General features: G+C 44.1%; 1 protein-coding gene across 1 annotated transcript; it reads right to left on the bottom strand.

Moving 5' to 3' along the window:
• Positions 1-8,150: 8,150 nt before the first annotated feature.
• Positions 8,151-22,577, bottom strand: BCL2L14 (BCL2 like 14). The gene is made up of 5 exons (XM_007114024.3): positions 22,132-22,577; positions 17,871-18,044; positions 15,475-15,545; positions 12,314-12,580; positions 8,151-8,189 (listed from the first exon to the last, which is right to left on the bottom strand). Exons 1-5 carry the CDS (start codon positions 22,568-22,570, stop codon positions 8,151-8,153), a joined length of 990 nt encoding a protein of 329 aa, XP_007114086.1. The 5' UTR covers positions 22,571-22,577.
• Positions 22,578-26,354: the final 3,777 nt, after the last annotated feature.

The following is a 26,354-nucleotide window of genomic DNA, read 5'->3' as shown; positions in this document are numbered from 1 at the left end:
TTTGTATTAGTTTTGCATATATTTTTCTGTTCTTATACTTTTAACTTCTCTTTCATGTTTAGACATAAAACAGTACAGTTGGGTCTTCATTTTTATTGATTCTATTTTTGCCTTTGATTTGGAGTGTTTAGCTATTTCCATAAATGTAATCATTGCTGTGATTCGGTTCATCTACCGTCTTACTATTTTCTTTTTGTTGCAACTGTTCTTTATTCTCTTCTCTTGAGTATCTTTTAGTATTCCATTTTATTTCCACTATTGACTTGTTAGCTTTGCTCATATATGGTCATTGCTGTATGATTTACAGTATGCCTCTTTACCTTAAGTCTAGCTTGAAATTATACACCACTTTGCATATAAGAACCTTACAACAGTCTATTTCCTTCTCTCCTTCCAGTCCTTTGTGGGTTCTTTTTTTAAATTTTTATTTATTTATTATTTTTGGCTGTGTTGGGTCTTCGTTTCTGTGCGAGGGCTTTCTCTAGTTGCGGTGAGCGGGGGCCACTCTTCATCGCGGTGCGCAGGCCTCTCACTGTCGCGGCCTCTCTTGTTGCAGAGCACAGGCTCCAGACACGCAGGCTCAGTAGTTGTGGCTCACGGGCCTAGTTGCTCCGCGGCATGTGGGATCTTCCCAGACCAGGGCTCGAGCCCATGACCCCTGCACTGGCAGGCAGATTCTCAACCGCTGCGCCGCCAGGGAAGCCCCCTTTGTGTTTTTATTATCACATATTTTGCTTCTGAATGTTATGTCATGATACATCGAGGTTTTTTTGTTTTGTTTCTTTGTTTGCTTTAAACAGTTACCTTTTTAAAAAATTTAAAGATGAGAAAAAATATTTTAACTTACCCACATATTTATTGTTTTTTGGTGCTCTTTATTCCTTGGTAAATGTCTGAGTTTCTGTTTGGTATAATTTTCCTGCAAGCTGAAGAATTTCCTTTGGTATATCTTATACTGTTTGTCTGCTCATAACAAATCCTACTTTTGATTGAAAATGTTTTCATTTTGCCTTCATTTAAAAAAAATTATAACCGCTTTATTGAGGTATAATTGGCATACAGTAAACTGCATGTATTTAAAGTATACATTGACAAGGTAATGAATAGTTCCATCACCCCCAAACACATCTCTTTGTAATTCCCTTTTTCCATCCCTCCCTGTTTCCAAGCAACCAGTGATCTGCTTTCTGTCACAATAGATTAGTTTGCATTTTGTAGAATTTTTTATGAATAAGCCTATACACTATGTGGTGGGCTCCCCACCCCCCAGCTTTGGTCTAACATCTTTCACTTAGAGATTCATCCATGTTACAGGGTATACCAATAGTTCATTATGTTTTTAACTGAATAGTATTCCATTGTATGGATACACCACAATTTGTTTATCCATTCATCTGTTGATGAACATTTGGGTTGTTTTCTCTTTAGAGCTTTCACAAATAGTTACTTCATTTGGTACAAGTTTTGGACCAAATTCATTTGCTTTGAGTAAATTCCTAAGACTGAAATGGTTGGGTCATCTCATAGATGTTTGTTTAGCTTTTTAAGAAACTGCCAAAATGTTTTCCATTTTGGAAATGTAAAATTTTACATTCTGTTTTTCTTGAGTGAACTTTGGTAGGTTCTGTCTTTCAAGAAAGTTGTCCATTTCATGTAAGTTGTCAGATTCTTGGCATAAAGTTTTGTATCATATTCTTATTTTCCTTTTAATATCTGTAGAACCTATAATGATGTCACCTCTCTTGTTCCTGATATTGGTAATTTGTGCCTCTTCTCCTGATCAGTCAGATTAGAGGTTTTATTGTACTGCTCAACAAACCACTTTTTGGTTTCATAGATTTTCCACTATTTTTCTGTTTTCTATTTGATTCCCCTCCCCACTTATGCCTACTTTGCATTTGCTTTTTGTAATTTAAGGTATAGGCTGAAGTCATCAGTTAATGACCATTCCTTTGAATATAGGTGTTTAGTGCTATAAATTTCCTCCTAAGTACATTAGTGGCTCTCATAAATTCTGGTATGTTGTGCTTATATTTTCTTTAAGTTTAGATTTCTGCTTTGACCCATGGGTGATTTAGACATCGCTTATTTAGTTTCCAAACATTTGAGGGGTTTTCTAGATATCTTTCTGTTACTGATTTATAATTTAATTTCATTGTGATCAGCAAACATATTTTGTATGATCTGAATCCTTTTAAATGTATTAAGATTTGTTTTATGACCCATAGTATAGTTTTACTTTGTAAATGTTCCATGTGCAGCCGAAAAGAATGTGCTTTCTACTATTGCTGGGTGAGACAGCTGTGATGTCAGTTAGATTTTATTTATTTACTTATCGATCTATCTATTTATTTATGGCTGTGTTGGGTCTTCATTGCTGCGCTCAGGCTTTCTCTAGTTGCAGCTAGCAGGGGCTACTCTTAGTTGTGGTGCGAGGGCTTCTCATTGCGATGGCTTCTTTTGTTGAGGAGCACAGGCTCTAGGCTCATGGGCTTCAGTAGTTGCAGCTCACGGGCTCTAGAGCTCAGGCTCAGTAGTTGTGCCGCATGGGCTTAGTTGCTCCGTGGCATGTGGGATCTTCCCAGACCAGGGCTCGAACCTGTGTCCCTTGCATTGGCAGGCAGATTCTTAACCACTGTGCCACCAGGGAAGCCCTGTGATGTCAGTTAGATCAAGTGGGTTGGTAGTGTTGAAGTCTACCATATCTTTACTGATTTTCTGTTTACTTGTTCTATTAACTATTGAGAGAGATTGAAATCCCCAACTATAATTGTGAATTTTTCTATAGCTCCTTGGAATTCTATCAGTTTTTGCTTTGTGTATTTTGAAGTTGTTTAATACTGTGATTTGCTTTGTGTATTTGAAGCTGTGATATTGTGATTTATAATAATAAATATATATTTGATCTTTGTCCCTGTTCCTGGTACAGAGCTTCTAAAATCTTTGGAATTTTCTTAGTGGTGAGAGCTATAAAGGTATCTTTTTGTTAATATGGTTAACTTTGGCAAGCCCCTAGGTAACCTTGGATGGGGGCTGGTTTTCAGGGGAACCATCTATCTGCTTAGAGGGGTGGGACTGAAAGTTCCAACCCTTGACCTCCAGGAAGAGGAGGGGGGCTGGAGGTTGAATCAGTTGCTAATGACCAGTGATTCAATCAATCGTGACTCTGTAATGAAGCCTCCATAAAACCCCAAAAGGACAGGGTTGAGAGAGCTTCTGGTTGATGAACATATGAAAGTGCTGGGAGAGTGGTGCTCCTGGAGAGGGCATGGAAGCTCTGCAGACGTACCTAGCCCTATGCATCTTTTCGTCTGGCTTATATCCTGAGTTATATCCTTTTATGATAAACTAGTAATCTAGTAAGTAGAATGTTTCTCAGAGCTCTGTGAGCTGTTCTAGCAAATTAATTGAACCCAAGGAGGGGGTCATAGAAACTTCCGATTATAGCCTGTTGGTCAGAAGCCCAGGTAGCAGTCTGGGCTTGCAATTGGCATCTGAAGTGTGTGTTGTTGGGGAGCCAGTCTCCTGGAGCTGAGCCCTTAACCTGTGGGATCTGACACGGGTAGAGAGTATCAGAATTGAGTTGAATTGTAGGATACCCAGCTGGTGTTGGAGAATTCTTTGTGGTGTGGGGAGAAAACACACACACTAAAAGATACATAAACATTACAATTGTTAGGTCCTCTTGATGAATTGACCCCTTTATTATTATTAAATTGCATTAATACTAATTAACACTAATATTAACATTCTTTGCTCTGAAATCTACTTTGACTGATATTAATATAGTCATTCCATCTTTCTTTTGATTAGGGTTATCACGGTATTTCTTTTTACCTTCTTTTACTTTTAACATAATCATGTCTTTTTATTTAAAGCTGTTTTATGTAGGCTGCATATAGCTAGGTCTGGATTTTTTATCTAATCTAGTAATCTCTGCCTTTTAATTGGGATGTTTAGACCATTTTCATTTATTGTGATTATTGATATGGTTTGGTTTAATATTCCAGCACCTGCTATTTGTTTTCTTTTTATTTGTCCTTCGTTCCCTTTTTCCTCCTTTTCTGCTTTATTTTTGGATTATTTTTTATGATTACATATTATCACCTTTGTCAGCTTATTAGCTGTGAGTCTTGTGTAAGTGTATTTGTGTGTATATGTTTTAGTGATTTTTTTTTTAGTTGTATAGTATGTATTTTTAAATTACCTTATTGTGATTATTGATATGGTTTGGTTTAATATTCCAGCACCTGCTATTTGTTTTCTTTTTATTTGTCCTTCGTTCCCTTTTTCCTCCTTTTCTGCTTTATTTTTGGATTATTTTTTATGATTACATATTATGACCTTTGTCAGCTTATTAGCTGTGAGTCTTGTGTAAGTGTATTTGTGTGTATATGTTTTAGTGATTTTTTTTTAGTTGTATAGTATGTATTTTTAAATTACCACAGTCTACTTTCAAGTGAATTATACACTTCACATATAGTATGGAATCTTACAATTATACTTCCATCTCTCTCTTCCCAGCTCTGTACTTATTGTCACACATTTTATTCTACATATTATAAACCCTACAATTATTTTTCCTTTAAATGGTCCATTATCTTTTAAAGAGATTCAAATAAGAATAAGAGTATTTTATTGTATTTATCATTTCCAGTGCTCACTCTTTTCTGTAGATATAAATGTCTATTTGATATAATTTTCCTTCTGCCTAAAGGACTTCCTTTAACATTTTTTATAGTTCAGTTCTGCTGGTGAGGAATTCTTTTTTTTTTTTTTTTTTTTTTGTATTTCTCAAAAAAATCTTTATTTCACCTTCCTTTTTAAAATCATCTTTTTGTTGAGTATAGAATTCTGTGCTGACAGGTTTTTTTTTTTCTTTTCATACTTTAAAGTTAATACTCTTCTTCTGTCTTGTATTGTTTCCCAAGAAAAGTTTGCTGTCATTTTTATTTTTGTTTCTCTGTATTTAATGTGCCTTTTTCTCTGGCTACTTTTAAGATTTTTTTTCATCATCACTGCTTTTGAGCAATTTATGATGTGCCTTAGTTTTCTACGTGTTTTTGTGTTTGGCATTCATTGAGTTTCTTGGTTCTGTAGATTTATAGTTTTCATCAAATTTGGAAAATTTTCACTCCAATTACACATATATTAGGCTGGTAGAAGTCATTTCCCAAGTCACTGTTGCTCTGTTGTTTTTTCCCCCTGTCTTATTTGTGTTTTATTTTGAATCTATTGGTATGTCTTCAGGTTTACTTATCTATTCTTCTACAATGTCTAGTCTACTGTTAATCCGATCCAGTATATTTTTCATCTCAGAGTTATAGATTTCTTCTCTAGGAGTTTGATTTGAGTCATATTTATAATTTGTATGTGAGGTTCTATGTACTTCACACGTTCAGTCTTTCCTCTGGCTCATTGAACATATGGAATATAATAAAGATGGTTTCAATGTCCTTGTAGAATAAGTATATCAGCTGTATCATCTGGTTGTTTTTTTTTTAATTTTCTCATTATGGGTCTAATTTTCCTGCTTCTTTATACGCCTTGTAATTTTTTTTATTGGATGCTGACTGTGAATTACCTGTTCGGCGTTGGATAGTCTTGTGATCCTTTAAAGATTCTTGAGCTTTGCTCTGGAACACAGCTAAATTACTTGATAACAGCTTAGTCCTTTTGGTACTTGCTTTTTGCTTTTGTTGGCGAGAACCAGAAGTATGTTTAGTCTAGGGCTAATTTTTTCCCACTACTGAGGCAAAATTCTTCTGTGTATTCTGCCTATTGCCATGTGGATTGAGGTTTTTCCATTCTGGTTAGTGGAAATAGGCACTGCTCCCAGCCCTGTGTGAGCCTGGAAGAGTATGCCACTTAATATTTTCAAGCGTTTCTTTCCCAAGCCTTGGGTAACTTCTTGATATGCACACGTTGATGAGTATTCATCTGAAAACTTGAGGGGAACTGTCTGCAGATCTCTGGAGCTTGATGTGCCATTTTCTTCTCTCCATTTGCCCTACAAACTTTAGCTGCCTTGGCCTTCCTGGACTCGCAGGCTGTATCTCCTCCCTTCAGGGAGAGTGCTGAGCCCTGTGTGGGCTCCCTTCCTTGCAGCATGGCCTGGGAAATCTACCTGCAGTAATCTACGGCAATCGTTGGGCTCACTTTTTTTCTCGTCTCTCAGGGACCAGTCCTTCATTACCTGATGCACAATGTGTTGATAACTGTTTTATATATATATATATATATTTCATCTGTTTTTCAGTTGTTTTTAGCAGGAGATTAAATTCAGTTTCTAGTACTTCATCTTGGCTAGAAGCTGCAGATGATATTGGAACACTTGGAGAGCTTGTTAAAACTACACATACCTTGGGCCATGCTCCAACCTTACTGATTTACAGGTTATAGCAGTGAGGCTAGGGTGATTCTGCAAATGTGCACTAAAAATATGCCAGGCATTAGGTATACAAAGTTAAATTAGACGTAATAGTTGTTTACAAAATAATTTATAATCCAGTGCAAAAGACTCATTTTTATGATACAATGTATTAGGTATAATGTCTCTATACAGGGTGATATGGAACATCCTTATGAGGAAAGGCATCCAAATATAGTCTCATGGTGGCCCAGGGAAGGTTGGCAAATGCTTCCTGGAGAAAATGAAGGAATGGATTTGCAAAAATGGGCTAGAATTAGTTGGATTAGGGAAAACAGGGGAAAGAGGACCGACAGATAAGAATAGTCCAAGTGGGGAAAATGTTATGAGGCTCAGAGGTACAAGGTTACATAATACATTTGGGGAACTGCAAATAGTTTGGAATGGAGAGGAGGTGGTCTCTAGTGTCTCCATCTGTAAAAGGAAACTCCTTTAGCCCTAAAATTCGTGAGTTTCAATGTAGGGGGAAGAAGGTAAAAGAGAATAACTCATTTTAATCCAGAGTAGAGTAGTGAAGCATGTGATAATAGATAGCTCCAATTTTCCCTTGAAGCTGAAAATATGTCTGATAAACTCATTCATTTATTTGTTCATCAAAGGTCTATTAAACTACTTTACATCAGGCTACGTGCTGGGTGCTAGGGAGCCAGAAATTTGTAAGACTCTAATTGGATAGTATTTTTAAAAATTGTTTTGTGTCTTAAACACCTGCTATGGAACATACTTCACTTACTAAGAAGGCTCATTCTGAACAGTACCAATTTCAGAAAAACTATCAGTGACTGCTTTGAAAGCAGAGGAAGTTTTCAGCTTAGCTGAGGGCAGCACATAATAGTGGACATAAGTGAATACAGCACTAAATACCAAGCACTGTTCTGAGCGCTTGATATAAATTAACTTATATGATCCTCACAGAAATCTTATACTCTTACTTACTGTTTATTTTAACCATAAACATACTCTTTTGACAGTTATCTTTCCGCATATTTATTTTACCAACCACTAATCATTACCGCAAAAAATAACAAAGGCCTAGAAACCTCGAGAAGTAGAGGTGGGGTCACTGAGATAGTTGAGGGTGACAGGAATAGTCGTTTTCTGCCAAATGGAAGTTTTTCAAACTGCCAAAGAATTCTCCAAGAGAAGTGAGTCAAAAAGCAGATGTGGCAGTCTCTCCCAGGCTAGTGGATACAGCAGTAAACTCAGGAGTCTCTGAGCTCTGTCTACCAACAGGAGCAGCCACATCGGCCTAAAGGTAGGCTTGAAACAGTGTCTTTATCAGGCCATCTCAAGTGAAGTTTGAAAAATAAATAGTACTGGAAACCAAAGAGTAAGCAAATGCACCGTTTATCATTTCACCCTCATGAGGTCAGCAAACATCTGTCACACACTTTCACTAAAGTGGCCGGCAGAGGCAGGGTGATGGCTTCTGTTCTAAGCATTTGAATGGAAAATTACCACTTGTCTTTCTAGACTTCCTTACACACTCAATGGAGACCTGAAAACACGGATGCCGAGGGCCATGCTACTAGATTCTATGAGCCGGAGATTTCAAGGCCTCTCCTGATGCCTCTTGATTTGCAGGAAGAATGGTTTTGCAGATTTTAATGGTCCATCTGCCTTGTCCATTTTTGTTTTCTCCCGTAGTCTGTGCTAAGACTGATGTACACAAGACCAGAGTTGGACCATGGGTATTGCAGATTACACATCCTCTGATGTTTCAGTCTACTTCTTCTTGTGATATCCCAAGTACTTTTTCCTAGAGGAGAGGGGGGGGAAGAGAAATAGATTCTTAAAATTCCAAGTTTGATTCACTATTGAAGTGAAAACATATGCCTGCTAACTCTGCTTTCTTATCCCAGGCAATGACCCAAGGCTTGGAGACCACGTTAAGGTTGGGGGAGGGTTTGCAAAGGTGACTGGCATCCTTGGTATGCCTGAAAGGAAAACTTTATCAGCGAAGGACTTATGTTACACACCCAGGGCTAACCGACTAGACGGGAAAAGTCTTTGATTCTATGGTAAAATTCGAAAGAGTAGATACTGAAAGGTTGATGAGTATGGTGGCAAACCTATAAGAGGTTGCAAACGTCTTCTTTCAAAGTGCTGTGGAAGGGGTGAGGCTGCAGGACCACAGGTTAACCATGTGAATGGTGCTTCAAGTGAAGCAAAAAGGCCAAGGAATAAATTAAAATCAAATGGTGGCTTGTTTGGCATGCTTTGTGGATAGAGTCGCTATTCATTCATTTGATCGACTCATTATTCTACAAGTATCGGCTGAACATCTATGACATATGTAAAAGTAATGGAAACTATGAGAGAGAAAAAGGGGCATGAAATACATAATTCTGCCCTCACAGATTTGCAGTTCCGTTGGGAAGATAAGATGCACTCCTATGAAATGTGGACGACTAAGATAATTAGGAACCCTGAGCTCCTGGAAAACGTGTGCCTAGGAATAGTTTTTCTCCTTCCGCACCACACTACAAGGACACTCCAGAGAGCCACTAAAATCCCTGGGGCAGTGGAAGGCTTGCCACCCAGATTCATCTCTTTCCTGTTCAGGGAGACTGAGCAACCCGTCTCAATCCACATCTCCTCCCCACTTTCATAGTTCGTATCAACTCATAAATATTCTTTCAGCAGCATCCTTTATTTTTTGCAACTCTCTGTCTCTGCAACTTTGGAAAAAATTAGTCCTTTCCCTCTTATTCTTTTTCTTCCCTCCTAATTTCTAGCTACGTGCTCCAAATTAAACCTAACTGTGGCCAAGACTTAAGATTAAGATTTATGATGACCTGGAAAAGTAAACTAATAAATTTTGAATTGAAAGTACAAGTGCTAAAGAACTAGTGCCACAAAATTCTAAAGCCTTTGAAAATTCCCTTTATTATGTCTACCCCAAAAAAATCCATCTGTTTTCTCTGACTGGAACTGTTTTTCTCTCTAGCACTAGCAGCCAAATTAAAAACTAATAAAACTTTTTGTATTCTTTTTCTTTCCTTTTTATTTGCTTACTAGAATCAGAACCACTGTTTTTCATAACAGATTTTTTTGGAAATATACCATAAAACCTCTTGAAGTATATAATTCAGTGGCTTTTAGTATATTCACGAAGTTGTGCAGCCATCACTTCTATCTGATTTTAGAACATTTTCATCACCACAACAAGAACCTCTGTGTCCGTCAGCAGTCACACGCTGTTCTCTCTCCCCAAAGCCCTAGGAAACCACTGTCTCTATGAATTTGTCTATTCTGGACATTTCATATAAATGGAATCATACAATATATGACCCTTCTGTCTGACTTCTTTCACTGTGCATAATGTTTTCAAGGTTCATCCACCTGTCCATACTTCATTCCTTTTTATGGCTAAATATTATTCTACTGTATGGATATTCCACATTTGGTTTTTCCATTCATTATTCACCATGGATAAACTTCTTTGTTGTTTCCACTTCTGGGCCATTATGACTAATGATGCTGCTATGAACGTTCATGTACAAGTTTTTATGTGAACACTTGTTTTCAGTTTTCTTGGGTATAGACCTTTCGGGGAACTGCCAAATTGTCTTCCAGAGGGGCCGGGCCATTTTAGAGTGCAACCAGAAATGTATAAGGATTCAAATTTCTCCACATCCTCACTGACACTTGTCTTTTTTATTTTAGCCATGCTAGTGGGTATCTCAGTGTGGTTTTGATTTGCGTTTCCCTAATGTTGAAATGAAGATGGCAAGCAAGGATCTTTTCATGTGCTCGTTGGCCATTTGTATATCTTCTTTGAAGAAATGTCTCTTCAAATCGATTGCCCGTTTTAAAAATTGTGGGGTTTTTTGTCTTTTATTGTTGAGTCGTAAGAATTTATTACATATTCTGAATACAAGTCCCTTATCAGATATATAATTTGCAAATATTCTTTCCCATTCTCTGGGTTGTCTCTTTACCTTCTTGATGGTATCCTTTGAAGCAGAAATATTTTTAATTTTGATGTAGTCCAGTTTATTTTCTCTTTTGTCGCTTCCGCTTTTGGTGTAGAAACACAGTTTTTCATAGAACACTTTTGGCATTTCAGCTACATTAATTAACTAAATAGACTTTTGAGAATGGACCTGTAAGCCCAATTGATACTTATAATCTCGCTGGAAAAATATATTAACGAGACCAACAATGATGGTAATTTCCTGTGTATAATCATAACGCAAACATGAAGTGTTGTAAAAGGTCAGAGGCTGGTAAGAGTCTTGAGCCGGAGTAGTCAGGAAGGGCTCTGGGGCAGAAGGGGGACTTGGGGGGTTCCTGGAAGGAAGAGCAGTTAAAGCTGAAGTGACGTCGAGGATTCTGTCCTCCTCTTAGCGTGAGTTAAGGCAGCTGGAGTTTAGAATACCTACGAGCCTTGTTCAGATGAGCCACTTAAGGGCTATTATATCTGGTGCAAAAGTGGAAAATAGGAAAGAACAGAAGTCTGGGTTGCTTAATGGGTAGCCACTGGAGACCATGGTGGGCACTTCAGCCCCTTAGGCACGATCAGCTGTACTTTCCGTCTGGTAGCCAAGACACTAAGCCTGTTTGGAGGCCCCAGGGCCGTGTCCAGAGCAGACTCAAACCTTCTCCTGGCCCCTGGACCACTCTGGTGGAAAGAGGACTGATGATAGCGTATGTCCTCCTAGGAAGGGCTCGAACAGACAGAAATGCCCTAGGCCTACAGTAAGTCTCGTACATACGAGCCTTCAAGTCGTGAACTTGCGAAGATGCAAACGTGCGTCTGGTTCCAGCAAGGAACCAGAACCTGTGCCATCGATGTCGGGCATGAGTGAAAGTGCAGCCTGCCCTCCATCTCCTATTGCTCTCCGTCTCCTCCGTCATCCTTCAGCTCTGCCTCCTCTCCCTCCTCCAGCCAGTAACTCTTCCTGCCTGTTCACTCGAGGCCAGCCCCGTATGCCAGCTGTTGTGCTGTACTCCTGTACTTTTCAAGGTACTGTACCGTGAGATTCAAAATGCTTTCTTGATTTTTTGTGTCCTGTATTATTTGTGTGAAAAGTACTATAAACCTATTACAATACAATACTATATAGCTGATTGTGTTAGCTGGGTAACGAGGCTAACTTTGTTGGACTTACAAACTAATCGGACTTACGAACACGCTCTCAGAACAGTACTCGTTCGTACGTAGGGCACTTAACTGTATTGAGATTTAGAGCTCTGGATGGGGTAAAGCATTTTGAAAAGGTTACTGTTATGAGGCCATTTGAACATGGCAGTTTTAAGGAAATCTCAAGGGAAAAGGATGGGAGAGGGGTTGAGGTGAGGAATCGAGGTAGAGAGGTCTGTTTTGCCTGATAGCAGGTAATTAAAAATAGATGAAAATTTAACTGCTCTTCAGTTATCAAAATGTCCCTGTCAAAATGGCTGGGTCCAAGCAGCAATGACAAAATGTCATAAGCCCTGAACCTCTGCGTGAGAATTACACCCACACCCCATCAGCATCTGAGAGAATAAGGAACTATCTGCCTCTCCTTGTCTCACTGCTAGACTTCCGTTGCTTGCAAAATTTGTGAGAACAGAAATTATGTCTATCTAAACATTTTATATCAACATCTCTTCATTTCCTGTTATATCCGATCAGTCCCTCTCCCCCCACACACATACCCCACATACCCTTTGGGAGCTCAGTAAATATTTATTGATAATGAAGATAATCACTAAAAAATATGTTCCCATCAACGGCATACATCTCTCGCCACTCAAGTGTCCGAAACCCATGAGAACCGCTTCAAAGATGTGTTCCCTTCACTTAAAAAAACAAAAAACAAACCACAAAAACCCCTTTCCATCCCATCTCCTCTGAGTTCGGGGAAGATTTATTTTTAAATAGGATGCACTTACCCAGCCACCGTGCTGCTGGACCCAGGGTGAGAAGTTCTCCTTCAGGTACTTGGTTCCAAAGCCCAGCACCCTGTTCATGGGATGGCTGTCAATGCCTGTGAGCTTGGCCGTGACGTCTATTGCAAGAGCAGCCTTAAAGCCCCGAGCTTTGACCTCTGATTCTCCCCTGGTGTCCACACCCCTTAGGAACTGGTCTGTGATGGTCTTGAAAACAGGGTAGGACAGCCCGTCCTGGAAGCCGTTCATCAAAGCCTTGTCTCTCTTGAACTGTATGCAAGAGGAGAAGCAGTCAGTACAGCAGCCTGGCCCGGGCAGGCAAACTCTCCCACTCAACCCTGGGCAACTGAAACACCCAATGGAAAACCCTCAATTCTGGTCTCAATCGTGGTACCATGTCCTGCAGGACCGGATTGGGCATGGACCTTCTCTGTGAATTCCTTTCACGGGGACAAATACAAACTGAACAGCCCATTCGTTCCACATTCAACAGATGTTTCCTGAGCGCTGAGTACCCAACAGGTGGTACCGTGGACGGTTAAGACTCAGCCCCTCACTCAAAGGGCTCACAGTCTGCTGACGGTTGTAACGCAGTGCAAAGTGCTTTGTCAGAGGTTGTGTAATGGGCAGAATCTGAAGCCTGGAAATCACTGTTTGGGCTCAAACCCTCCTGCTCCACCTCTTACTAGCTGTGCAATCTTGGAGAACTTAACCTCTCGGTTTCAGTTTTGTCATCTCTATACTGGGATGACAGTACCTGTACTACACACCCAGGGTAACTGAGTTGTCTTCAAGTTGCTTCAAGATGCGAGATGCTTTTTTTTTTTTTTGGCCGTGCCGCAAGGCATGCAGGATCTTGGTTCCCCAACCAGGGATCGAACCCGTGCTCCCTGCAGGGGAAATGCAGAGTCCTAACCACTGCACCACCAGGGAAGTCCCTGCCTCTGCTTGTAAAAAAAAATCAGGGCTTGTGTCCTAAAGCATACGTCATCCTCATCTAAGGCCCTCCTTGCAATGTCTGTAAAGTGATGGTTGTCACGTGAAAACAAATTTCTCAGTGATCAGGGACTATGTGTTTATTTGAAAATCAACTAGTTCTGTCCTTGAGGAACGAGAAGCTGAGCAGGATTGTTTCTAAAAGGGGTATTCTGGGGATGAGGAGTCAGATGCGACATAAAGATTTTCAGTGGAGCCGTGTCCTTTATCTGAGCCCAGCCCACCTCCTCCCAACTTCCCGGAGGCACAGGGGCCTGATCTGAGCTATAAATCTGAAGCAGGAGCATCCTCGACACCAAGAATGGATTTCTCTTAGTCATGACCCAGTGGAAGAAGGTAGACTCGAAACCTCCAGCGGACGGCTGGAATCCAGGACCGTGCCGGCACAGTAAAATGATCAAACGCCAGAAAGAAACACCTTCCACGGGGTACCCCCTCTGCCCGCCCTGCCCCTTGGGGTTGCACCTGGCTTTCTGGCATCTCAGGGGGGTGCGGGAGGAGCCCGCAAGTGCCCTCGGGGATGAGTGGCTTTGCAGACACTCTGCAGACATGGCAGGTCCCCTCCTCCTTGTCACTGTCCCATTCTGTGGGGAACTTACACCCACAGAGCACGAGCAGACCTTCTATGTGTTCCCACCAGAGTCCTCTACTGGGGAACCACATAAAGAGAACCACCACCATGTTTTCTACATAAATAATGTAAATGACTGTCCCCAAATCATCAAGAGAGTGCATCAGGCAAAGTGAGGTTTTTAAAGTGGTAATCTGTGGGGTGAAAAGGAAAGCGTCTCTCTTCATAACCAGAAGGGTCAACCTTCATACCACGTCCCCGTCCCTGGCCTCCCTGACCTACTGCAAGTCCCTGCCCCCGGGGGAGGCCGGGAAGGAGACGGCCCTGAGAGCCACAGCAACTTTGAGCCGTAAGGAATCCTTGAGCACACCTGTCACATCCTTCCTAGTTCAAGTACTGAACTGTGGGCCGGTTAGTGGCATCTACTTGGAATTCTTCTAGAGACAGGAAGATCATTTCTTCACAAGGCAGCCCTTGGCTTCGATGGACAGCACTGAGTGCTAGAAAATTCATTCTTAAAGTGGGGAGAAATCAATTGCCCTGTAACTCCTATCTATCTATTGATGTTAGTTCTGGAGAAACACAGGGGTGTCCTTAAACCATGTGCCCTCTTCTGTTTTCTGCTTCCTCTGCACCCCTGTCCACCCCGTACTGTGGCCCTGAAGCTCCCATACCCCCTTCTCTTTTCTTTGGTCTGACACCCCTGGTTTCCTCAGTGTTTCTCATTCTGCACCACCTCATCTGCCCTTCCCCGTCCTGGTCCCCATCGTCTGGGCACACGTGTGACAAAGGCGTCGAGGAGCCACAGAGCATGCTGAGACGGGGGTGGCTGGCTGGCCAGTGAGTGCTGTTTCCCCCTCCTGCAGAGTCCCCGCAGGCCTGACTTCCTCCCCATGGATCCTGGCCAAACAAAGGAACGGGTCCACAGGCCAGGCCCCGGTGCTCAGATGCTGGAGGCTGCGCGGCCGTCAGCGGGTGGCAGACATGGACGAGATCCCTTGAGAAGCCCTGGCTACAGGGGGGCCTGCTCACTACCTCTTTACCCGAAGGCAACTCCTACACGTTTCTAATGGGAATGACTGGTCTCAGCTTCTAAATGGCAGGAACCTCAAAGTTCTCCGAGTTAACACTAACCTGCCCCCGGGCCGAACTGCTGAGAGAGAACAGCCCGGCCTTTCTAGGGGGAGGTTTCAGACAAGACGCCAGACTTGGAGCAGCTGTGGAACACAGATATCCAGGCTGCAGGGCAAATGCAAGAGTCTAAACTTCCCTGAGGATCAGTTACATGGGGAACTAGATTCATAATTCTATTCAGCAAATTTTAATTTATTGGTGTCTTTTTCCTGCAAAAACAAAGTTACTTTTTTCATTTCCAAAAATTCCAAGGAGGCTCCAGAAGGTTTACTTATGTTTTCCGAAGTGATTCATTTTTGAGATGCTGCCAGCATGAAGAGTTTTGAGTCCAAGGGAAATAAAATTTAGGACTAAGTGGAAACCAGAACTTTGAAAAGCAGTCCAAGCAGCAGTACAGTTCCATTTCTTGGGTACCAGCGCGCGGGCACAGAAAGAAAACGCGTTAGTTCAAGAAGCTCCCTACCTCTCGTTCCAACTGATCCCCCGAATATTTCAGCAGCTCAACGATTCTCGCTATTATTTGGTCTTCTCCGTCTGCCAGGGGAAAATTCCAGTTATTTCTTTTAAGAAAAAGCAGTCTTCAGTGTTTCCAGGGACAATGCTTGTAGCCTGCTTAGGGATTGAGGAAGACATGTCCTTCATAATTCTCAGCAAAGTAAATCTTACCTTGCCTCTCCTGATCAGGCCCAAACCATTCCAGACACCCTCTCCCACAGTGCCCTCCTTTCCTCTCTTTCTTCCCCCAGCACCCCCACAGTTCTCACCGTGAAACTCATCACTTTATTTACTGTAAAAATGTTGTTGAAGATACATGAGCTTATCTCTAAAGACATTTAGGAGCAGTTTCTCTCGGTCTTTGGGTTTGTCTTGAGCAGATGGTGCTTTTTCCATATAGACACCATAAATCCTTACTGGATCATCTTACCCCTTTGTGTTAGCTGCTAGAGAGTGTAGAGCCAAACTGTGGCCTCCTACGAGGGGGGTATAGCCTTCCTGCATTTGGGGAATTAAACTCATTCCTAAGCCCACCTATTTTCCTACTGTTTTCTTTTTACAGTATCTTTCAAATTTGATTTATCTCACTAAAATGCGTACTTTGTATGCTGTGTCTTTACAACAAGGTGGAGTGTAAGTATATAAAATGAATAAGGTCTCCCACCCCAAAGGCTAACATGGCAGACAGAGAGAGAGAGGTGGCTCCAGTTGGTGTGTGTGTTGGAACAGGGAAGGTGGAGTCTGATGTTTCTTGTCTCAAAATGTGCTAACATGAAACAGTAGGAAAACGGTCATTGCTGTAGAGCGGAATCCAAACAGAGATGGCGCTTTTTCCTTATGGCGCAGTCTCTGAAGTCATGGAGTCCTCATGTTGTCCCAGAGGGAGAGGGGAGGAGAGGCCAGGAAATTCATCCCACAAGGTCGAGTGAAGGGCAAGGTGGTAGGAAGTCTGAGACCCAAGTCACCTGGGAAAAGAAGGACTGCATGCTTCCACTGCCCACGTGTAGTTTTTATCTGACGCTGCCGCCTCTCTCCAGGAAAGTTGCTAGAACAGCAGCCTGAATTTCTCATGCGCACAAAGGATGAGAGCCTGAGCTTTTGCTTGGTTTGGGGGTATTGCTTTACGAGGCCCAGACACACGTGAGATAGCAATAAAGTGGGAACACTGTTTTTTTGCTATCAGAAGGGTCCTCCTTTCCCAGCGCCTCACTCTCTAAGCCCCTTTGGTAGTTTGTGGTCCCAGCAGCACCGCACGGGGTGGACAAACTCACCACTTTGCTTCTGAGCTTGGGAGACACCACCACCACCTTGGAGGATAAATATTTCGCCTTCTATTTTGGCATACTGCAAACTCAGGGGCCGGCTCGGGCCCTCGTCATCCACTGGAGTTTGGGAAAGAGAACCACGGGCAGGATAGTCATTAATGAGGGAATGGCCGGACTGAACTTCTCTTCCTGTGGCACTTGGTCCTGCTTCCCTCAACTCTAGAATTCCTGCAAGTCAGATGCGATCCACAGTCCTACCTATTGCTATAGTTTGGTGACCACTGACCCAGTCTGATCACTACTTCTCAGTTCTGCTTCACGTTTTGCCCCAGACCTGGTACCTGACAAGCCCCTGCTTTTTCGCAGGAGCCCAAGGCAATATCGTAAATCCCCAGGCGATGCTCCACCCATACCCTGTGCACTTGCTCGAGTACACTGGTCCTTGGCCATCGCTAACTTGATGCAATCGAACGTGCATTCCACCCCCGCCCCCCCGCCCCCCGCCCCCCTCAACTCTAGAATTCCTGCAAGTCAGATGCGATCCACAGTCCTACCTATTGCTATAGTTTGGTGACCACTGACCCAGTCTGATCACTACTTCTCAGTTCTGCTTCACGTTTTGCCCCAGACCTGGTACCTGACAAGCCCCTGCTTTTTCGCAGGAGCCCAAGGCAATATCGTAAATCCCCAGGCGATGCTCCACCCATACCCTGTGCACTTGCTCGAGTACACTGGTCCTTGGCCATCGCTAACTTGATGCAATCGAACGTGCATTCCACCCCCACCCCCCGCCCCCCACCCCCCGCCGTGGACAAGGTTGAGTGCACGCTTTGTACTTCCTCCTACCCCTCAGTAGGAGACTTTTCTTTGGACTTATCAGTGAGTTTGGCCTGTTGCTTCCAGCTGCTGGCACACTCGCCTTGGCTTGGGCTGGTCTCTCAAGCTAAAGGTCTGTGCCTCCAGCATGCTGCTGTCGTGCCCTGAGGCCAGGTTAGCAGAGATTCCTAAGGCGCAGAGCCCTGAGCTGAATAAGTACATAAATGCTGTAGACCTCTGCGTGGCAGACAGCCCAGTGCAAACAATCAGAAGGGAAGTTTACCTCTCTTCCCACTTGCAGCTCCAGGCTGGAAGCCCTGGTGCTGGAGACCCTGGCGTGCCACACTCGTTCTGGACTTGAAGCTTCCTCCCTGGCTGTGGAGCTCTTCAGGCGGCGGCCAGGAATAAACGATTTCTGCAACTCGGTTGGCAATGGAAACAACTTTGGGGTCCACGGCTGAAACAAGACAAAATGGTGCTGACAGGCCCTTCCCAGAACTTCGTCTAGCTCATTGGTATGCACAGTTGCCTGAAATGAAAACACCAGCCTGGAGCGAAAGGAGACGGCCGGGAGTGTGCGTGGAGGGGAGTCCATTCTTCAGAAAGCGCTGGCAGTTGCCTGGCAGAGGCTGGGATGGAGGAGGAGCACACAGAGGAATGATCGCCACCTCGACACAATTGCCCCTCTGCACCCTCTTTTTGAAGTCTTGCAAAATTAGGGTCCCCTTGCCCCTTTGCAAGGGAGGAAACACAAAAGGGAGTGCTTAGTTCTTTGCTTGAGGGAATGCTCATTATGCTTTTATTTGTATTCTTTTTTTTTGGACATCCTTTATATCTTGGAGAGCTGGCCCCTATGTACATAGGAGGGCATTCAGCAGTGTGACAAGCCTTTGGGGGTTGTCACGGAGGAAAGAGAAATATCCCTGCTCTCAGGCCATATTCATGACTCATTATCAAGTGAACACTGAACTCCCCTTGCTTGCATGGTCACGTGTCTTCTCTCTCCTCCATGTCTAGTGGGAAACATGCGAAAAATGCTGATAGGTAAACAAGGATGCATAAAGTCTAACCCATGACCTTCAAGAGTTTATAATCCAGGAAAAGCCTTATGTCATGAATTTGCACACGCAACTAAAGGATAAAGCATTTGGGGACATGAAGGTTTAAATGGCACTGGCCCCCTGAATGTCATAGCCTGTGAAGGACCAGTCGACTTTGCCCCTGGTAGGGGATGGGGTCGGGTTGGGAGGGCAGGCAGTACTGCTGAGTGATTTGGGAGTAAAATTTACATTGTTAATCCATCACTAAGGTCTTAACTTTTAGAAGCTTGTACAAGTTCTGCCTTTGATACGGAGCAGTCGTATCATGCAATGTTTAAGAACAGCGGTACTTAATTCATAAGACTTAACGAGAGTAACAGAGTGGGGTTTTGCCAGAAGGTGGGTGTACCCAGGGGAACACCCGGACCTTGTCAATCAGGAGAGATAAGAGAGGCAAGGCCTGGGTCCGGGGAGGGATTGTGTCACATGAAAAGCAGGGTTTGCCCTCCTAAGGAGCTGCCAAGGTGATTCCTGATCCTCTCTCCCTGGATTCGCCCATCACATGGCGCTCTGGTGCTTTCCCTTCACCCCGCTGGGCATTCGCTGAAAGGCCATGGGAACGGACACTCTGTCCACAATGCCTTCCTTTAAAAACAGGCATAATGGCTTCCTTAAAAAGCCATAGTTTTCATGATGCTCCATCCATAGGGTTCAAAAACAGATCAGGAGTGGATTAGAGAGAGAAGAATTGGAGAGGTCAAGGAGAGAAGGATCAATGCTAACCCAACCAAAAGTACTTGCCACTTTTAAATCACCTTACTGCAGCCCAACCGGCTTCCTTGTGAATGCTGGTCACCCACGGAAGGAGGTGGCAAGAGGCTGGATCCCCAAACCAGTGGGAGCCTTCCCTTGTGTCCGCAGGAGACGGGAGAGGAAAGCTTCCGCGTGCTTTCCTCTCTGCAACCTTGTGCGGCCTGCGGGGTGATTCACACGCTCTCTTCCACGGAAGTCACACTGCCGCCCCCCTTGCCCTCAAAGGAGGCAGATGAGGGCCCCCAAGGTTGTCCTTCCCCATCCCCCATCCCCCGCCACGTGGCAGGGCAATTACAAGACCCCCGGCAGACGTGGAGGTACCCAAGCTGACTAACCTGTGTGCGTGTATCTGTTTCTGCGGATCGGAGGGATGCAGGTGAAATCTGTGCAGGAAAAACTCTAAGCAACCTCATTTGGACTCAGATTAATTAGCTCTAGGTAAGATTCCCATTCTAATACCTTAATTTTAAAAACTGGAAAAAAAAAATTCCCTTCCTATCAGAGTTGGTCCCATCTGATAGGCAAGGGAACATTGGATGGGCGTGGAGAGAGAACAGAAAGGCCACCCATCCTTTTGAGTTTATTTTGGGGGCTCGTTGTGGGATTAAGGAGAGCAGGAGAGCCGGGGTTGGGAAGGCATTTGGCTTGAGGCATTTGTTTTAAAGAGAAGAGGCAGGCCGTTTGGGAGAGAATTCCATATGGTCGAGACTGCTATTTCCTACCCAGTATCCATTTTCTTTTTCTTCCTTAGTAACAGATCCCTGAAATGCCAGGGGAAGCTGGCAGCACTACATTTCCCAGCCTCGTCCGCAGTAAGGAGTAGCCACTGAGATGTAAGAAGTTGGGTACAGTTTTAAGAAAGCTCTCTGAAAGGGAGCTGAATTATCTAGGAAGGAGATACCCTTCTGTCCTTCCCTTGCTTCCTCTTTCTTCCTGCTTGGAATGTAGACATGATGGCTGGAGTCCCAGCAGCCACCTTGGGTTTCAAGGTGACTTTGAGGTTGGAAGCAACTAGCTGAGGGATGGCAGAATAGGAATCCTTAAAGACTGTGGAACTGGTAGATCAAGCCTGGGCTGCCAAACTGTGGTTTTCTTTTATGGGAGAGAAAAATAATCTCTATGTTATTGAAGTTGTAGCGAATCATAGCTGTGGAGAAAAAAAGATTCACAAAAAAACCCGGGTTGGTGTTACTAAAATTGGTATTGACATTCATTTTTCTACATTCCAAGGCCTCTCACTATGAGACTTTGGTCTTGGGACATAACCTCATAGTTCTCACTCCAGCCTGGTGTCTGAGTCCTGGCAATGGCAGCGCAGGCTAAATTGCGACCTTTAGTTAAAAGAACCCGGGGGACGCCAACCGGTAAGCTCTGATTTACATGTGGCAGAATAGAAATAGAACGTGAGTCCCTCTTGGGTCACACCCAACATAAAACCAACTAACTACCCACGTAATTAACTAAACAAGAAAGCAAGGAGAGAGGAAGGTGAGAAGGGAGGAACAACTGTACTTAAATCCTTAAAGCTAAGCCTCCTTAGGAGGTAACCATTTCTACTTTTGTAGGGATATCTGTATATCTACACAGAGATCTGGAAATTTTAGAAAATAAAAAAGGTCAAATGACACTTCAGTAATATTGAAATACAGAACGTCATTTTTCTCAGGAAAGCCAGAAGGTTAAAGTCTGTAAAATCTTCTGTTTCCTGGCAAACTCCAAAGAACAGGACAAGCAGAAAAGCCTATTGAGGTGCCTCCAAACTGTTCTGTTTGCTCCAGAGCTCAGATACCACCCCCAGTAGAAGAAGCCTGCTGTACCCCTGGGGGAAGGAGGAGTCCCCCAGGTAATCCCGACCCTAACTTCCCCTCTCCTAAAATTCTGTAAGTCTAATAGGAAATGGAAGTTTCCTTGATCACAGTGAATGATCTAAAGCTGTCATTGTGCGGGCTGATTCTCCAAGTAATAAGCCAGCCATCACAATGTTTAAAAATTGAGGCATTACTGCCACCTGTTGACTAATTATTGACAAGTTACACAGGCCAATCAGCCCAGCAGGAGGGGGGTTTCTTTTAAAATCTGGGCATTGGGCACAAGGTATCGTTGGAGGGGAAGAAGATGGTTATGCCAGGGTTTGTGGATGAAGGGGCAATTCTGTAAAGCCTTTCACGAGAATGGTTTGTTCAACACAATGTGTTTTGTACCACTGAAGGAAGATTTTGTCAGAATTCTTCTTGGTTGTTTTTTGAGTGGCTTGTACTTTGAAAGGTATTTTTTGTGTACAGCTATCTGATCTTTCCGTCCACCTTCAGAGGCCAACGTACAGATGGAAACACAGAGGCCCCGAGAGGGGAGTTGACTTCCCTCTGGAAGAAGAGCAGCCCGAGCCCAGCTGGGGCTATTTCTCTTATATTGGTCTCTGGCACTGAGGATTAGGAATTTGGGCAGCAAGTTTAATTATAGACGGTGGAGCCAGAAAACCAATGCCGTCACCCTTCACGGCCATCCTCTTCCTTTCTTCTCTGTCTTGAGAAAAGCAGGGAAATCAGAATTGAGTATTGATAGGTTGGGAAGCTGAGGTTCGAAGAGTGCCCTGCCCAAGGCCCCATTACCAGCTGGGAGGAGGTGAACCCCCAGGCGCAAAAAGAAGGGAAAGACATGGCTGCGGGAGAGAAAGAATCCCCAAAAGCCTACCTTCACGCTGTAAGCGCTGTTCCACGTTGGAGAGGGACCTCGGCCATGGCAGACCGTGAGGACCACTCTGAGGTCCCACCGTACTTTGCCCCTGTAAACGGATCTCCGGACGCGAGCTCTGAGAGCCCTCCTCCTTCCCTGCTACTCCAAAGAGTGTTCTCCAAGACGACTTTTTCTTGCCAACGTTTATGGCCTCCTCCCTGGATTGGGAATTTCTGCAAGTCCACGGTCCCTGTGTCCATGCTTCGTTTGCCGACCAACTCACCGGTCCTCTCTGGGACAAACTTCTTGTTCTCGGGAGCTTTTGTGAGAAGACAGCAGAGGTGTTCTTGAAGACGTGGTGTTTGACGTAGAACTCCAGGATTTTGAATTCCATGCTGTCTGGGTCATCATCATCCAGGGGGATCTCCTCCAGGTCGCAGGCGCTAGTGGCGCACATGGCAGGGCTGCAACGACAAAGTCCACACGCGTCCATCTACCTGGGAGCCACCTACTCTTTGTCGGTCGGGAGAGATGGGGTGAAACTCAATAAGCATTTATTCAGCACCCATTCTCTTTGTGCTGGGGGGCAGGGGGTCATCAGAGATGGAAAAGCCAGGGTTTGTTCTGAAAGTTCAGTCTTACAGAGATGAGACTTGTACATAGATAACTCCAGACAAAGAGGGCGAGCTAGGAGCTCGAACAGAGATCTCGCAGGAGCCGGCGCGGGAGGCAGGGAGGAAAGACAGCCGCGAACGGGGGGCCAGTGCAGGCTCCTTGAAGGAAAGAAAGTGTTTGGATGGGTGGCTGGCTACTGGGCCTTAGAACAGGCTGGGCAGAGGGCAGGCTCTGGGTGAATTTAGGATGTGTTTGAAGAGTGGAAAGAGATCTGGTGGAGCATAAGCCTGTGCTTTGTGGAGAGCTGGGGCTAGGGATGTGGAGGGACCACGGTGAAGTGGCAGTCAGGGCCAGGCGATGGGGGCCTTGGAAGGTCAGGCTGAAAGCTTTGCATTTTCTCATGTTGGTAGATCAGTACATTTCAGAAGGGGCCCTAGACTGTGGAGGGCAGTTAAAAGTCTTCTTGGGACAGGGTAGCTGGGCAAGGGGAGAGGCCTGCTCAGGGGAGGGAACTGTCTGGGGTCCCTGGCCCTCCCTGGCCTCTCTCCATTCTTCCTTTACTCACTGCTTTAGCTTGGAAAGGTTTGCTTCTATTCCTTGCCATATTTAGCATTCCATGTAAGATTTTATCTGAAGAAAACAATCCTGCTTTTTTTTTTTTTTTTTTTTTTTTTTTTTTTTTACACCTTTACTCACTGCTTTAGCTTGGAAAGGTTTGCTTCTATTCCTTGCCATATTTAGCATTCCATGTAAGATTTTATCTGAAGAAAACAATCTGCTTTTTTTTTTTTTTTTTTTTTTTTTTTACAAGTTTGAAGTACACTGACGGAGGCAATGGAGAGCTTTTTCAAAGTCTGGAGCGGGAGAGTGATGTGACCACAGACATGTTTTAGAAAGATCAATACAAGCACTAAAATGACGGGGATGGAAGTTTCATCTTTATTTCCATATGAATAACCAGATAGATGTAATTAACTGATTGTGTTCAATTTAAGCTTTCATGAAATCATTCCTTAAATGGTTGTCTGCTAGGAAATCATTTCTTTCTGATCTACTTTGCTTCCTTTGGTTGTATCTTAAGGACTATGGTTTCCTTTTTGTCCCAGATGCCAGAGAGCCCAGATCTATCAACTGTCATTGGATTAAAATTTCACAGAGAGTGCGTGTGCTGGAAACCAGCTTGGGCTTCTCAGTCTAACAGTCCTGAGTTCAAATCCTGGCCATACCACCGACTAGCTGTGTGACCTGGGGCAAGTTACTTCACCTCTCTGAACCTGAGCTTCCTTCAGGTAAATTGAAAATAATAATAGTCATCTTGCAGGGGTATTGTGAGGCTACAATGTAATGCATGAGAAGCCCCAACACAGAACCTGGCTCAAAAACGGTAGCTTTTTTTTTTTTTTTAGTACAACTGTCAGGCCCTCTGACTCTGTCCTTGATGTGGCTCTTAATCATGGACCCTTCCCTTAATGGTCCAACTTTAAGAGTTGGACCATTAAGAGTGTCTCAAGAGTGTCTTTTGGCATGTGAGCTGGTGTGATAATAAATAGCTGTAGTGATATTAATGGGATCGGCTGGCATGTCTGTCCTTTTCTTTCCACGGTCCCCTCTCACACCAGGACCAACTGATAAAGAATTGGGACAGTGACCGCAGATGGGGTTTGAGGCAGTGTGACGTGGTTCAGATCAATTTGACTGTGTGTCTGGAGGCCGATGGTCCAGGGTTGGCTCAGTTTATAACTTGCAAAGTGCTTGGGCAAGTGTCTCAATTCTTTTGGTCCTCTGATTTCACAGCGAATGTTCTCTAACTTTCCCCTCTGATTCTATTACTATTTGAAGGAGGTGTGCGGGCTGAGACATCCCCCCTGTAGGCCTGCCGATGCTTCCTGTTTCCATCATTGTTTCCTATCTGTTTTTGGAAGAGCCTCACACTGGATGATAGGAAGCTGTTCATCCAGGACGCGCTCTGTGGCCAGGCCTCGAGAAAGCAGTTGTGATGGAAGTGATGCCAGGAGGGAGATGCAGGGGCTGTGCCGGAACATCAGGTGCAGATGGAGGGGACAGAAGTGATCTGCCAGGGTGGCCAAGGGCAGGGCTGCAAAACCTGAGACTCTTACTACACACACAGATATATCTGCACGACTCCAAAGCCCCACAGGCCTGCCTCGGGTAACTGAGCATGCAGTGCTTGAGGGGCGTGGTGTAGACGGGGGGTCACCACCACTGGGTCCTCCTCCCTCCCTTTCGTCACACGCCTGTCCTCTTCCGGGGCTTGGGCTATCTTCCTTCCCTCACCTACTCCCGATTTCACACGCCCATTATGCACTGCGGGGAACTCTCTGCTGTCTGGAATCACTTCAGCATCTCCATCCTCACCTCGCTCTGCCTGCGCCCCCCTCCTCGCCCCATTCTCACAGGTCAACCACCATTCTTCCCCTCTTGGTACCCAGTCGCAGTCACACCCATGAGGATCCTTCCCAGGTCTTCCAATTTATCTAGACTTCATTCTCTTTTCCACAATGGAATGTAAGTGCCGGGAGGACAGGCATGTTCGGGTGCTTTTTTTTCTCTGCTGGGTGCCCAGCTCCTACAGTAATGCCTGGGGCAGAAAGGCACTTGGCAATGAACTGTGGACTTTTTCCTATTCTGAGACAGACTGTCTGGGTTCCAATCCTGGCTCTGCCGTTAGCAGTTATGTGACATACTCTCCAGGCTTCAGTTTCCTCATGTTTAAAATGGGGATGAAGGGACTTACTTCCCTGGCGGTCCAGTGGTTAAGATTTCGCCTTCCAATGCAGGGGGTACAGGTTCGATCCCTGGTCAGGGAGCTAAGATCCCACATGCCTCGTGGCCACAAAAACCAAAACATAGAAACAACAGAAGCACTATTGTAGCAAATTCAATAAAGACTTTGAAAATGGTCCACGTCAAAAAAAATCTTTAAAAAAAAATAATAAAATGGGGATGAGAATAGTACCTGTTTCCTTCTGTTACAAAGATTAAATGAGTTAATATTTGTAAAGCATTTAGAATAGCATTTAAGTGTTTGAACAAGTACTTGATTTAAAAAACTATTTATGAAACCCACTTACGGCCACACTGTTCTAGAGAAGCTGCAAGGGGTTTTCGGGTGGTGTAACGGGGAGAGTGTAGCATGTGGGGTGAAGAGGCGGTTGAAGAGCTGCTTTTCATCCTTATTGGCAAGGCGGCTGAGGCAAGTCATGCAGCCTCCAACGAGGTGTAGTTTTTCCATTTACAAGATGCCATTCCTATCGTCTAACTTGAGACGGATAACCTAGTTCAAACCCTGGGTCATCGGCTTACTAGCTGTGTGACTGGCTACATACCTTAATTTATTTCTGCCTTCATTGTTTTCATCTGTAAAATGGGGTGAAACAAAACAAAACAAAACAACAACCCTGGCAGGAGATCAGCCAAGATGGTGGAGTACAAAGACCCTGAGGTCACCTCCTCTCATGGGCACACCAAAATCACAACTGTTTGCCAAACAACCATCGATAAAAAAAGACCAGAACCTACCAGAAAAGATCTTCAACAACTAAAGACAGAAAGAAGGAACCACAGCAAGACGAGCTGCAGGAGCAAAGTTGCGATAAAGTCAAGTC

This window comes from Physeter macrocephalus, chromosome 6 (assembly GCF_002837175.3).
Source record: "Physeter macrocephalus isolate SW-GA chromosome 6, ASM283717v5, whole genome shotgun sequence".
Lineage (NCBI taxonomy): Eukaryota > Metazoa > Chordata > Mammalia > Artiodactyla > Physeteridae > Physeter > Physeter macrocephalus.
The sequence above is the reverse complement of the archived record's forward strand: the minus strand, read 5'-3'. Positions and strand labels throughout refer to the sequence as shown.

Bases quoted from the DNA above. Each gene is read 5' to 3' on its own strand.
- BCL2L14 (XM_007114024.3), bottom strand. From the start codon at position 22,570: ATGTGCGCCACTAGCGCCTGCGACCTGGAGGAGATCCCCCTGGATGAT. The intron at 18,045-22,131 runs GTAGGCTTTTGG...GTCTTGTTTCAG, and splicing joins ACAGCGCTTACAGCGTGAAG to CCGTGGACCCCAAAGTTGTT. The intron at 8,190-12,313 runs GTAAGTGCATCC...CCTCTCCTCTAG, and splicing joins TCCAGCAGCACGGTGGCTGG to GAAAAAGTACTTGGGATATC.